General features: G+C 30.9%; 1 protein-coding gene across 1 annotated transcript in view; it reads right to left on the bottom strand.

Moving 5' to 3' along the window:
* The window catches only part of Gbeta13F (guanine nucleotide-binding protein subunit beta-1), a 51,247-nt gene that overhangs the window by 25,329 nt on the left and 12,470 nt on the right, over window positions 1-13,448 (bottom strand). Inside the window, exon 3 of the mRNA XM_072536889.1 lies at window positions 450-659. Within this exon, the coding sequence (XP_072392990.1) occupies window positions 450-659 (210 nt within the window). The remainder of the gene's footprint in view (window positions 1-449; window positions 660-13,448) is intronic.

Genomic DNA, 13,448 nt, shown 5'->3' with positions numbered 1-13,448 from the left:
AGGCTGACATATCAGTGGCTTTCTAGCTAAAGATAATGGTTATATTTATTTTCTGACAGTAAATATATATCAGAAATAATATTCCGAGAAATTACTTTGTTTAAAGAATGATTATATTTATGAAAATAAAGTGGTTTTTTACAACTGTACTTGAATCCTTTTATGCTAAATAAAACATTCTAACTACGTGAGCATAAAACAAACAATCCGCATTTCCGTTAAATTTATTTACCAGATTGACACATGCCTTGCCAAACAGATTTCTCAAGAAGGAATTTTGAACTAAATTACTTATTTCATATCACTACACAAAATATTTTTTAGTTTGAAATTACCCTTCTGAAGAAGCTAATGTTAAGTGGAGCATAATGTCAAGGTGATAAATAGATTTAGTGAAGTTAAAAATAATGTTTATCTGTTCTAATCTTATAACATTGGTTTCTACATACCTTATTTGTGGTGTGACTGTCCCATACAATAAGTTTTCCATCTTGTGATGCTGATACAAGATTCCTTGAGTCTGAGCCCCAGTGCATAGCATATATCTTGGCCAGATGGCCTCTGAGAGTACGTCTAGTCCGCATCTGCACTCGGCCAATGGGCTCCAGACTGGCAGTAGCCTGTACCAAAGATGTGTCACAAGCCGCTTTGCGAGCATCCTGAAATTTTAATTTTATAAGTTAAAAAATGAGATAATTTAGAAAGTAAATTGAGTTAAATATTTGCTTAATAACTAAACAATTCTTTTTTTTTTAATGCAAAACGCATTATATTTTAGCTCTTTTAATTACAAAACGAATGAGAATTTGTGAGATCCGTTTGGTCAAATCCTTCTGGAGATATGTTTCAATTGTTTATAATTTTTTTAATGTTTATAAATTTTGCAGGGCCACTACTTTTTTTAATATAATTTATATTGAGATATAAATTTAAATGAGATATATAAAAAAAAAACAATGCAAGCTTTATACTTCACAGCTATTTGACTTTTTTACATTGGGTGTAAGGCATTAAATAAATCGAGTTATAATCAGCACCCTGAATGTTTTACATATAGTATACTTCTCCCCATGAAGACTGTAAGGTCTTGAATTTTACAAGAAAAACACAAAGCAAAGTCTCTTGTCTTCATGAAAGTTGACTGTGGCAGCCTGATTAAAAATTGGCTATTTTATTACCAAATTATAGTTTTACACTAGTACAGATATAATTCATAATTCAAATTCTCACTTATTTTACATGTGAGAACAACGTCATAATCGAGTAAGTCAAAGAATTTTTTTATGAAAGGCATTCAATCCACTAAAAAATCTCATTCCTCTTCTTATGTAAGACTCAGAAATGACTTGTTTCAGAGACATGTTGTTACAGAGTTCAAAGTATCGGTTTTTAGTCCATTTAAATAATACAAATTTGTAAAATATACTTATAGGGTGTTAGTAAATAACACCCTATAAGTTTGCTAAATAAACGAAAAAATAAGAAAAAATAATGACAGTTTGCTAAATAAACGTATGTCCGCAAATGCTTCGTTTCCGAGATACTGGGTGTTAAAATTTCTCTTACAAAATGATTTATTTATTGTTCTGAAACTGGTTGAGATATGTAAATGAAATTTGAGGTAATGGTCCGAAATTTTTATAAGAAGAAAAAAAAAATGGTACGCTTCTGAGATAGTTCAAATTAAAAATCATTCTTTTTTTTTCACATGAGGAGCCGTTTTTATGCAAAAAAAATAAAACATCGTATAGCGTATTTTTCATTTCTTTAATACATTCTCATTCTCTAATACAATAACATTAACACAGAACAATAACAGAAAGTACCACTCATAGAATTTTAAATAGACGCAAGGCTACAAAACAATGTTCAAAATATTTCCCTGAAAAGTGGCACAAGATTCAACTCTTAGCCTCATTGGTTGTATTCGAGCAAATATTCCCGGTGTATTTCACATTTATATGTAAGAACATTTCTAAGAACTTCAGAACATATCTAAGAAAGATTACACACATTGCAGTATGATAAATTAACTTTCTATAATTTCTTGGATAAACACAAATTAAATAGTTATAATATAATAAATATAATTTTAATAACGTTATTTTTGAAAAAAATATTAAGTTACTAGCTGGGCTCAAACCAAAACTAAACTATCACGCAGGCGGTATGTGTTCCATACCCAACAAAAATATTTATAAAGGCTCAGGTCAACTTGGGACGAATGAAATGAGTCCTTGGGCAAACCAGGTGTAATAATAGACAGCTAAAATGTAGTATTGGGCGCGTTACCTTCTGTATACCCAAGAAATAACTCCTAATACCTTGTATACTATTATGTACTACCTGCCAAATAGTTAACAATTAGTTTTAAAACATATTCATTATAAGAAATTATAATAATCTATCATATCATTATATTTAATAAATGTTTTATTATTATTTATTTAGCGTACATTAGTTTTTAAAACCACAAGATAAATCTGATAATACCACACACAACAATAAAATTTAAAATTATCTATAAACAGATGTTTCCAGTCATCAGAGGAAGTATCTTTTTTACGCAATAGTATTAATCATGTTGTTCTATATAGGTTGAATGATTTCTAAATTATTAAATTTCTAACTGAATATTATCTTGAATAACCTTGAACTTTTTTAAATATTTAGAGGTACTCTAGAAGTTTTGGGGATCCTGACCTAATGTAGCACGCCTTAGATGGATGGTTAGAGCATGGACAAGAGTTCCTAAATATAGGGGCGAATGGAAGATTGTTCTGAAGAAGGCTTTGCCTGATAACAAGCTGTGATGTCACTCTACAAACTGAAGATTAGTGTCACTTTAATATCTATTTTAGATGAAAAATGGACACTTTTGTACCCTCTTATGATACTCTCTTGATACTTGTACGCCAGTTACATCTAAATGTATCATTTCACAGATCCACAATTCCCATATGATATAACCAGTTTTTTAAGATTTCTTTAAATCTCTAACCAGTTTTTGATTCTGATCTTATCTTACTAGTTACATGTTGAATAAATAAATGTTAAAAAAACATGACTATATCATTTCATTAACTAGGTTTTAAATAATTCTAAATATAACAAGGATACAAGTACTATTAAAAATTGTACTGGAAGGCATCCAAAATGACATAGAGTGGAAAAAAACTAGGCTATTAGACTAGATTTGAAAAAATTTAATTGAATATATTGTGTTAAAAATTAAAATGATCCAAAATAATACATCACTATAAACACTAAAATCAACATAAAATTAATATTTAATTTCTAATAACCTTATTATGCTATTTATGTATGTATATTTAATTTAAACAATATAGCAATGAATCAAATTGTTCTGAAATGCTATTCACCAGTTAAAAAGATATGGTATTCAGAGAATTGTGTCTTTCATTGAAAAATAGACTAGTTCTACAGTATTCCATACATAGAGTTTAAAGTATGTGGTACAGCAAGACAAGAGAAATGTAGAACTTTAGAAAAACAGAAGGATTGTAAGGTAAATAGATACTTATAAAATAATATAAGAGTATACATACAACAGATCTGCTTAAGGCTAACATGTATTGGAAAATGTATAATAAACCAATTGAATGCAGACTGACCTTTGCAAAATAGAGAAATTCTTTACAGAATAAAGTAGATGAAGTGGAAGCTTTTACTGCAGACAAGAAAATTGTTGTTCTTTGTATAAGAGAACATTGGCTAAAGGAAGAGGAGATTCAAGAAGTCCACTTAGAGGGATTTAACCTGGCAGCTTTTTTAGCCAGATTGGACTCAGTTGGAAGAGAATATGTAATTTTGTTAGGGAGAATTTGAATTTTAATGTGAATTTTAACTTAAAAAGTATATCCATTACTGTATGATTGTTTTAAAGAAGGTAAATGTAAGTATTATGTTTATATCGAAGCCCATCTGGCCCTTTGACAGCTTTTCAACAGCTTTAGACAGACTTCTGGAAAGTATTGGTATGGATAGACCCATTGTCTTGGCAGGTGAATTCAATGTAAAATTTTGTACAAATGCCATCAATACAACTAGGGTACAAGATGTACTGGAAGGTTACAATTTACATTAAGTAATTTTTGAGCCAACTCTAGGAGAAAACTGTCTTTATAATATTTGAGATACAGTGCTAAATGGCAGAATGTGAACTGGGTTTTTCTGCCCACTAAGGACAACAGGTTGGTCTTTCATTCGACCAAGTAGATAAGAATCAGGAAGAAAAATTACTTTCAGGCCAATTACACAGAGAGGTCTCTTTTTGTTTGATAATAGAATATCTGAAACAAGTTGGGACTTTGTGAATGTGAGAGAAATGGATGTGAACGAGAAGTATCACAGACTTCTGAATGTTCTGGAAGAAACTTATTTGGAATCTTTCCCAGAGAAAAGGTAAACTAAATTCTACTAAACGAATTAATATCTGCATCAAAGAACATGTTTTTCCATCTGTCCTTAAAAAAGCAATAATCTGTCCAATCTTCAAAAAAAGGGACACTTTTTTGAGGTCAATGGTATTTTTTTCTGAAGGCCAATTTGGTTTTCGCAAAAATAAAAAATATAGTTGTAATTATCTTAAACCATATATTGTATTGCTTATTAAAGAGTAATCTCATAAGCTTTAATTTAACTCAGTCCTTTTGTGCGACTGGAGCAAGGCTTTTGACTTGGTCAGCCATTAAATCCTCCTGCAGAAGAGTATCTTACAACTAAAAAGTGTTTTCACAATGAGGGAGGTGGGTAATATGAATAATGGAAACAGAAATATTGGGTTTTGAGGAGTTCTTTTGAAAGCAAAAGAGGTCACCCAGTACAAACTTGGAGAAGATCCATTATGGACGAGATAAGAGGTCAAGGAAAGTCTTGGAATGAGGTGAAGGTCTTAGCGCAAAGTACTAGAACCTGATGGCATGTTTTCACTGAAGCTCTATGCTCCACTTAGGAGTTCAAGAACCTTATATATTTGGAAGCAAAATTACAGTGGGGCCCACATATTATTAACTTGTGAAAACAACTAAATAAAAGTCTCTTTATTTTGAGAAACCTTTCAAAATGCATCTCACTATAGACTATATGTACTACATGTCACTCCATATCACTCACATCTTTCATACTCTATCCTTGTCTGTGGTCATGCAGCTGAAACTTACAGGATATTTGGTCTGCACAGAAAGGCAGTGTGGGTCCTTGTTGGTTTGGGATTTAGGGAAGTCTGCCGTCAGGCTTATGCAAGACTGTGAATTCTTACCAAGGTAAGAATTCACCAATCTTAAAAGGTACCAAAATGGACCAGCGTATTGGGAAATAAAATATTCTAATGTTCTGCCTGAGAATATCAGAAACTTACCTAAAAAGGAATTTGAAGATACAATTTTAATATTGCACAAAAATATGGACCAGCAGCCTAACAAGCATTTAAAAAGATATTAGTCCCATGGGACCAAGTCAGCCTGTAAATGCAATACTACTGTTTGTCCTATTGAACCAACGAGGCAGAGAATGTTTTAAGTAAAATATAAATAATCTTATAAATTTGAAATAATTAATAACAAATGTAATTTATGTTCAAATCTTAATGAACATGAGAACCACACTAATGAAACAAACTAAATTACTGAATTGGTTTAAAAAAAATGAATTAATATTTTAACTTAATTACTTCCACCACATTAATTGTTGATTCTTTAAGCACATGTATTATGATTAATTAAATTTTATATAAAGCTATATATATATATTATTTTTCAGAGGCAAGTTCTTTAGTTTTATAACTAAATATTAAGATACTGTTTAAAAAAATTGAAGTATATTACTTATTTTAACAACCATAATTATTGTTTTCTAGTACATTTTTCTTAGAATTCCTGTTAGTTTTATAGATAGTTTCTATAAGACATAGAACTGTTTTTAGGAACTTATTCTGGTCTCAACGATAAAAGTATATTTACTTATTTTTAAATGTCAACAGCAGGTGCCACGCCTAGAAACAATTTATAGCTGCAACTGTTTCCGAGAAACAATGATTATGCTAACTTTATGGTAAAGCTATCATAGCCATAGCTATATCTCGACAACGAATAAAGCTACAAAGCCCATCTCGGCGGCATATTTTATTGCTAATTAAGTGCTATTAATTGGTACATTGACTAATCCCCAAAAACTACCGCATCATCCCTAGCGCAAAAGGTGTTCCCAGAAAAATCGAGAATCGACCAAAAACTTTGAAAAGAAAAAAACGAACCGCCGAGGAATTCATTGCTAATTTATTACGCCCTGTTACGCCAAAAAACAATCTATTGCTGCAACCGTTTCCGATTCCGAGAAGCAATGGTTGCGCGCTGACTTTACGGTAAAGCTAGTATCTCGGCAATGAAAAAGGCTACAGAGTCCATCTTGGCGACATATTTTATTTTATTTTGCTAAGGAAATGCTAAAGATTGGCTAGGTGATGCGCAAACAAGCTGGGCGGTAGCATACCATCAGAACATGGATAACATTTAAGTATGCTAGTACGGGAGGGTGCTGAACTATACAGAAAGCCGAGTTTCGCGCTACTATGACTGCAGCCTAATATAGCATCTAAGTTTTGACACGACATGGATTAGCTGCTTTGACATGCTGTCGTGAGAAACGTAGTGATTGGTGGGAGAAATGGATAATAATGTCAAACAAAATGCAGCATGCTGATTTATTTATAAATTTCTTAAAATCTATACCCACGGTGCGGGATTATTTGTCAAGTCCAGACATGATAAAGTTGTGGCGAGTCGAAGCCGATTAAAAGTTAAAAAAAAAATAATTCGGACTCGGTTTCTTTGCACAAGCTAATCAAAAATTAGTCCAATAATAATATTAAATCCGTAAGAAATCACGGGCCACCTTGGTCGAGATTTTGTTAAACAATGTTTTCATACAAATTTCAAAAATTAACTTTTACGCCTGGGACAAAGGTTTTTGGGTGATTCTGAACAAAAAATGTCCCTAGTAACTTTTCTTAAAGTTGATCGTTATCGAGTTACAATAAGCGTTTGAAATTTTGAAAGACGCGAAATCCATTTTTAAAGCTCTGAAACTCAGTAAATCATTTTTAAAGCTATAAAGTACTTAAAGTAAAGTTTAAATATCCATGTACAAGATTCTGAGATGTTTTCAAAATTATTTCATTGCAAAATCCTTGTTTTAACTGTTAACATTGCGCACTCGACGGTATCGCAACCACCACTATATATGAGGCTATGAGAGCAAGAGTGGGCTAACCCCAAATATTGAATAATGGATTTACATGAACCAAGAATATATGCGTTTTTTTGAAATTTTATAAAATTAAAATATGATGCTAAAAGGTGGTCATTGTTTACAAATCATTAACTAATAACAAAAAACTCGAAGATCATGCAGTATATTTAACAAAAATATTAAAATTTCAGCTTTTTTTGTGGATTAGACCGCTTTTGCATCAGCGTGCCCTTAAAAATTTTAATAGGAATGTGGATTAGACCTAGAGTACAATACAATTAAACAGTATCAATGTTGAAAATATGCTTTATTAAAAAACAAAGTAACAAAAATACTTAATTTTCATCGTTAATGAACTCTTCTTTCTGCCGTATAGTGGATCTTATTGTTCTGGCCCTTGTGTAAAATCCATGATGTATTGGAGGTATAAATGAAAGTAATTCCAAAATATCTTTTTTTTTTGCTTCGGTTATTGGACGTCCTTAGGGATAAAGATAATCTAGCTGAAGTATTTCCCTGGATGTCCTCTTTTTGTCATCTAGTGAGTAAAAGAGAACATCTACATTATTGCTGTATTTGTAGTAAATTGTAAATGGATTTGTTTTCTTGTATTGCAACCACTGATTCTGTAACCATTGGACTTTTGATTTTTGTGTATCAAGTTTGCGATTTGTTATATTGCTCTCTAACTTCTTAGTAGAATAAAAATCGTTTTCTGTCATCTTTATTACCGTAAAATGTGCTTTCTTTCGTGCATGTCTATTACCTTTATCCAGTCGCCAGGTACGTAGATATCTTTAAAAATCTTTTTTGGTTACTTATTACTCCGAAATGTTGGTCACAGGCAGGGTAAGAATGTCCGCTGACTGAAAACTTATGATCAATATTTTCCACCACAATATCAGGATGTGACAAAATAAAATCGCAAAGGACAGCCATTTTAATGTTATGGTTCTGCCCTCCGCATTGATCGGAATATACTATTACATTTTTTGTTGTAACAACATTTTTAAAATAATGCAGTAAACAGGATCCTATTTTTTGAGGTCCTCGTGATGCTTGTGTCTCGTTCCAAACATACATATGAGCATTATTAGTAGAGACATTCCAGTGCTGATAACTGATGTGGGCAATGTTCGCATCAAGTCAACTGCAATCACTGTAATTTCTTCAGGAATATGTTTTGTTCACATTGTTCAAATTGTGAATTTGTTCAAATTCACGTTTTTCTGCTTGCACTGTTGAGAACTTTATTTTATTGTTATACAAATCACATTTTTTGCGCGAATCCGTAATTGGTGCATGGAATCCAATATTAAATTGGGTATTAAATATTACTGATGGAGGATGGTTAGCCCACTCTTGCATTCTTTTACGTATTTATGCATTGAACAATTTTGGTCTATTCCACAACTTCGTGGGTTAGCCCATTCGTGTTTTCAAATTTTTGTTATTTTCTATAATGCAAAATCACCTTACTGGCGAGATTTATGTTATAATATACGAAAATGTTGGTTAGACCGGTTTTGCTTTATAACTTTAGATCGTTAGAAGTGATTGCAATATATAACTCAATTATCAACAAAATGTTGGTTAGCCCACTCTTGCTCTCATAGCCTCATATGTTGTGTCTCTCTCGCACTAACACCTGGTAAATTTTTAGCTGGCACTTGAACTTATCTATTAAATTGTTTCATTTTATATATCTTTTTATAATTTTAAATTATTTACAGACTAAAAATCTTCTAAAAATCTATATTTAATATCAATTCTTAATATATAAGTGGAAAATGATAAATTTTAAAGCGAATTTAATGAATAAGCAATGATTTACTTATACTACTGAGCGTAGCATAAGGCTTACTTGTCCGATCCAGCCTCATTTGGAGTATTTTCTTTCCAACGCAATAACTAAAAAAAACTTATGGAATTTAATTAGATTTTGTAGGTATATCGGTGGCGAGTCAAATTAATCATCCTATGGGAATATATTCTATAAAAAATGCATTATTTAAATTTTTGCAGTGACTTTAGTATGGGTCGATGGACGCACGATAGTCATTTTTAGGGATTGGTCAATGTACTACGCAGTGGCGGCCGGTCAGGGTCGGCAGTGCCGACCCACAACTTTATAGATATTATAGTTTTTTTAATATTTAATTTAATCAGTATTTCAATAATTAATTGTGGCAGGTAATCAGTTGATGTCATTTGTTTTTGAGAAATAAAAAAATATCTGTGAGATAATCAAGACTAACTTTTATTCATGATTTTTAAAAGAATTCGACCAATTCGACCAGACTAAATTTTATTCATGGTTTTTAAAAGAATTCGTCGAATCTGAGCATTAAGTGATCCCTGCGTAGACACTTTTCAAATTGATGATCCGATATCGGAGACATCCATCCGCCAGTCAATTCTTAAAAAGGCACGTTTTGAGTGTTCGGCAAGCCGATCCCAACCTTGACGATTTACTTGTAAAAATCAACGGAATATTAGTTGATTAGCAACCAAATATACATTTCTTTCCATATGAACTTAATTACCAAGTACGGCAAATTTAAATTTGCCGATGCTTCATTGGGATTGGTGATTGGTCGCAAACTGTACATTTCCAGCGCGGGATGAAATGTTATTTCATATAAGAACGTAAGTAGTAAAGTGAAGTGATATTCAGTGCACGAACTAACCTTTCTTTCTGTGACTAATTTTTATTTTCTAAAGTAATACTGTGATACGTTACGTCTGCCGTAAATAGTTAAAGGTTAAAGGGTTTTTTTGACATATTAGAAGTTTTTTTTTAAATTAAAGTGTAAACAAATTCAGGTAAATTAACCTAAAAAATGCAAGCCATGGGAGAAACTGTAAGTATTGATAAGTCTGATAATGTAAATTATATTTTGCATAATGGGTTTTCATCTATTCCATACGAAGAACAAATTGTTATTAAAAATAAGGGGCGTCCTTTGCCTAAAATGTCCCGGCTTATAAATATTAGTGCGGGTAAGGGAAGTAATAGATCATTTTCAGATAATTGGTACAGCAATTACTCATGGCTTACCGGGAGTGAAATAAAAAACAAACTTTTCTGTTGGCCTTGCATTTTATTTTCGACAAATAGGGGCAAATATCAAAATCCGTGGTGTGAATCTGGTTACGATAATTTAAAGGAATTATTTAGGTCTTTACATAAACATGATATTTCGAAAGACCATATACTTACAGCCAGATTAAATTAGATTTATTTGGAAAACAAAATATCTGTTTCATTATATAATGCCCAACGTTAAAATGCTATTAAACATAACGAAATTGTAAAAAATAATCACGCAGTTTTACGTCGTTTAATTGATATTGTAATTTTTTTAAGTTGTCAGGAATTATCTTTTAGGGGACACGATGAATCGGAGCATTCGTTAAATCAAGGTAATTATAGAGAACTAATAAAAATGTTTAAGAAATACGATTTGGAATTTTCTAATTTACTTTCTGACTCGAAGACATTTAGCAGTGTATCTAAAACAATCCAAAATGAATTAATAGAATGAACTAGTTACATTTTGAGTAACTTTATTGAATCTGAGATTCAGGAAATCATTTGCTTTTCACTAGAAGTAGATGAAACTACCGACATATCATGTCATTCACAATTATCAATTGTTGTTCGATACGCGTTACGTGGTAATATCTATGAGAGGTTTTTAGGTTTTACAGACGTGAGTAAAAGCCATAAGGCAGAATATATTTTTGGTATTTTAAAGGACAGATTAAAATTTTTTGATATCAAAAATAAATTGGTAGGGCAACCTTTTTCGAATTTTGAAGATTTGCAAATTTTTGACCTCTTTGACGATTCAAATTTTAAAAGTTACGCCAAAGAATTTCCAAGATATTTATTAGACAGGTTAATTAAAAATTATCCATCATTCTTTAATAAAATAAAATTAGAAAATGAATTAAAAGTTTTATATGCTGATCCAAATATTTTCGGAAGATGGGATAAGTTACAAGATATGTATAATTTTATATACTGTAATTCATTACAACAAACTGTTACCGAAATTAATAAATTATTGTCATTAATTCTCTCATTACCACCAACGTCTGCCTCAAATGAACGAGATTTCTCTTGCCTCAAAAGAATCAAAACGTATTGTCGAAATACCATGAAACAAGAGAGAATGTCAAGCTTGTCTCAAATGTCAATAGAAAAAAAAACTTTTAAAATCTCTCCAAAACTCTAATAAATTTTACGATGACGTTATAACCCATTTTGCTACTTCCAAACAAAGTAGACTAGAGTTAATTTATAAACATGTTTAGGTTCTAAATTTATAGGAAAAAACAAAAAAAAAAAAACAAAAAAGAAGACAACAAAAAATCTCCTATGATGATTGAAGTCTTTATTAGACGGTATACCTATCTGAGGAGACAAAAAATACCTTGCCGACCTTGTCTCTCAAGCCACGAGCCGCCACTGTACTACAGCAATAAAATATAATGCAATAATAATAACTTGTTTCTTGGCGTAAAACTTCGTCAATTAATTATCAATCAATTCCTTGCGGTTCGTTTTTTTGGCCGATATCTTGGTTTTTCGGGAGTGTGTTTTGAGCTAGGGGATGATGGGGTAACTTTTGGTGATTGGTTAATACACCAATCAACAGGAATTAATTAGCAATAAAATATGCCGCCAATATGGACCCTGTACCCCTTTTCCTTGCCGAGATATAGGTGTGACTATGCTAGCTTTACCGTAAAGTTAGCATACCCACTTTCATCTCTTTTTTCGAATGGGCATTTTTGGTCAAATACGTTAAAAACATTGATTTTAAATACATCGTCCTATCTCCGCAATGTTATTTTCTTAACGTGGAACGCTCTATAGACAAATAATTACTAATAAAAGCATCTAAAGCCTCTTGTTCCAGTTCCTGTTCCGTAAGAGGTCTATTGCGGCGGTCCATTATTTAAAACAGTAAAACAAAAAATAATGTCACAAAAGGAATACTGGGTTAAATGTGACCCGAAATTCTTAAGTTTAATTTAAGTTAATTCCTTAAGTAAATTGTCAAACTAAATTCTGTTGGGTCAATATTGACCCACCATACTAGTTGAGAGTTAAATATATCAACCGATATATTTGTAGTAGAATAAACTTAGGGGTTTCCAGTTAACTAACATTTTAAACACAACCTTTAACGAAATATATATCAGAAAATTATTTATACCGCCTAAATTTTTATTTAACATTTAACGTGTATAACATGGATGTATCTTTTAGTATTTGATAAAGTAAATTATATCTTTTTGCAATTTTTTAAATTACAGCTTGTTATTACATATTTTGGTAGTTTTATATTTAATAATAATCAATAATACTAGTCCATTTATTTTTAAATTTTCTTTTAATCTGCCTCTATAATCTTTTGTTAAGGTCATTAGAATAATATTAGTAACTCGATAAGATAACTATGTGGCTTATTCACTTCCTTAACAACAGGAAACAGCTTATTAAAACAAAATTTACCTATTGGAGCACAACTGATACACATGAGTTCCGATAATCTACACACCCTATAATGAAATATTTACAAAAAAATGAAATAAAGATAAATTTTCTTTCATAAGAAAAGGGGCTATAGATATTAGTTACTAAAAATTCTGTTGTCAGTCTGATCAAATAAAATTACAATACATGTAAATGTAATTTGGTACAAATTGGAGCAAATTTTATATCAAAGTTTAGGTGAAAACAAAAAATATTTTCAAGAAAGTATACGATTTATATAACGAGATCATGGTTTAAATAATGAAAAATGGGTCATTTTTGCACGCAAGTTACTGTTTTAACTGCTGCTGTAATTCATGTTTTATGAAGGTTTTTACGATTTTTTCTGCAATTTAAAGAAAAAGCTTTCATTCAAATTTTACTAAATTAAATTTGCTTGAAAACTTAAAAAAAACTTGAAAAACAAATTTACAAAAAATTATTATTTGCATTATAAATAAGCACCATAAATATTTTATTTTACAGTTGTGTTATGAGGTATTTAATTAGTTTATTGAATGTTACTTTTTTTTTAATTGCAAAAAACGCGGTTATTGTAACACATAGATTTTAGATCAACTAGAATAAAAAAAATAATAGCGATTTAAAAATTCTACATTTTTAGAGC

Source organism: Diabrotica undecimpunctata, chromosome 7, assembly GCF_040954645.1.
Source record: "Diabrotica undecimpunctata isolate CICGRU chromosome 7, icDiaUnde3, whole genome shotgun sequence".
NCBI classification, from domain to species: Eukaryota; Metazoa; Arthropoda; class Insecta; order Coleoptera; family Chrysomelidae; genus Diabrotica; species Diabrotica undecimpunctata.
The sequence above is the reverse complement of the archived record's forward strand: the minus strand, read 5'-3'. Positions and strand labels throughout refer to the sequence as shown.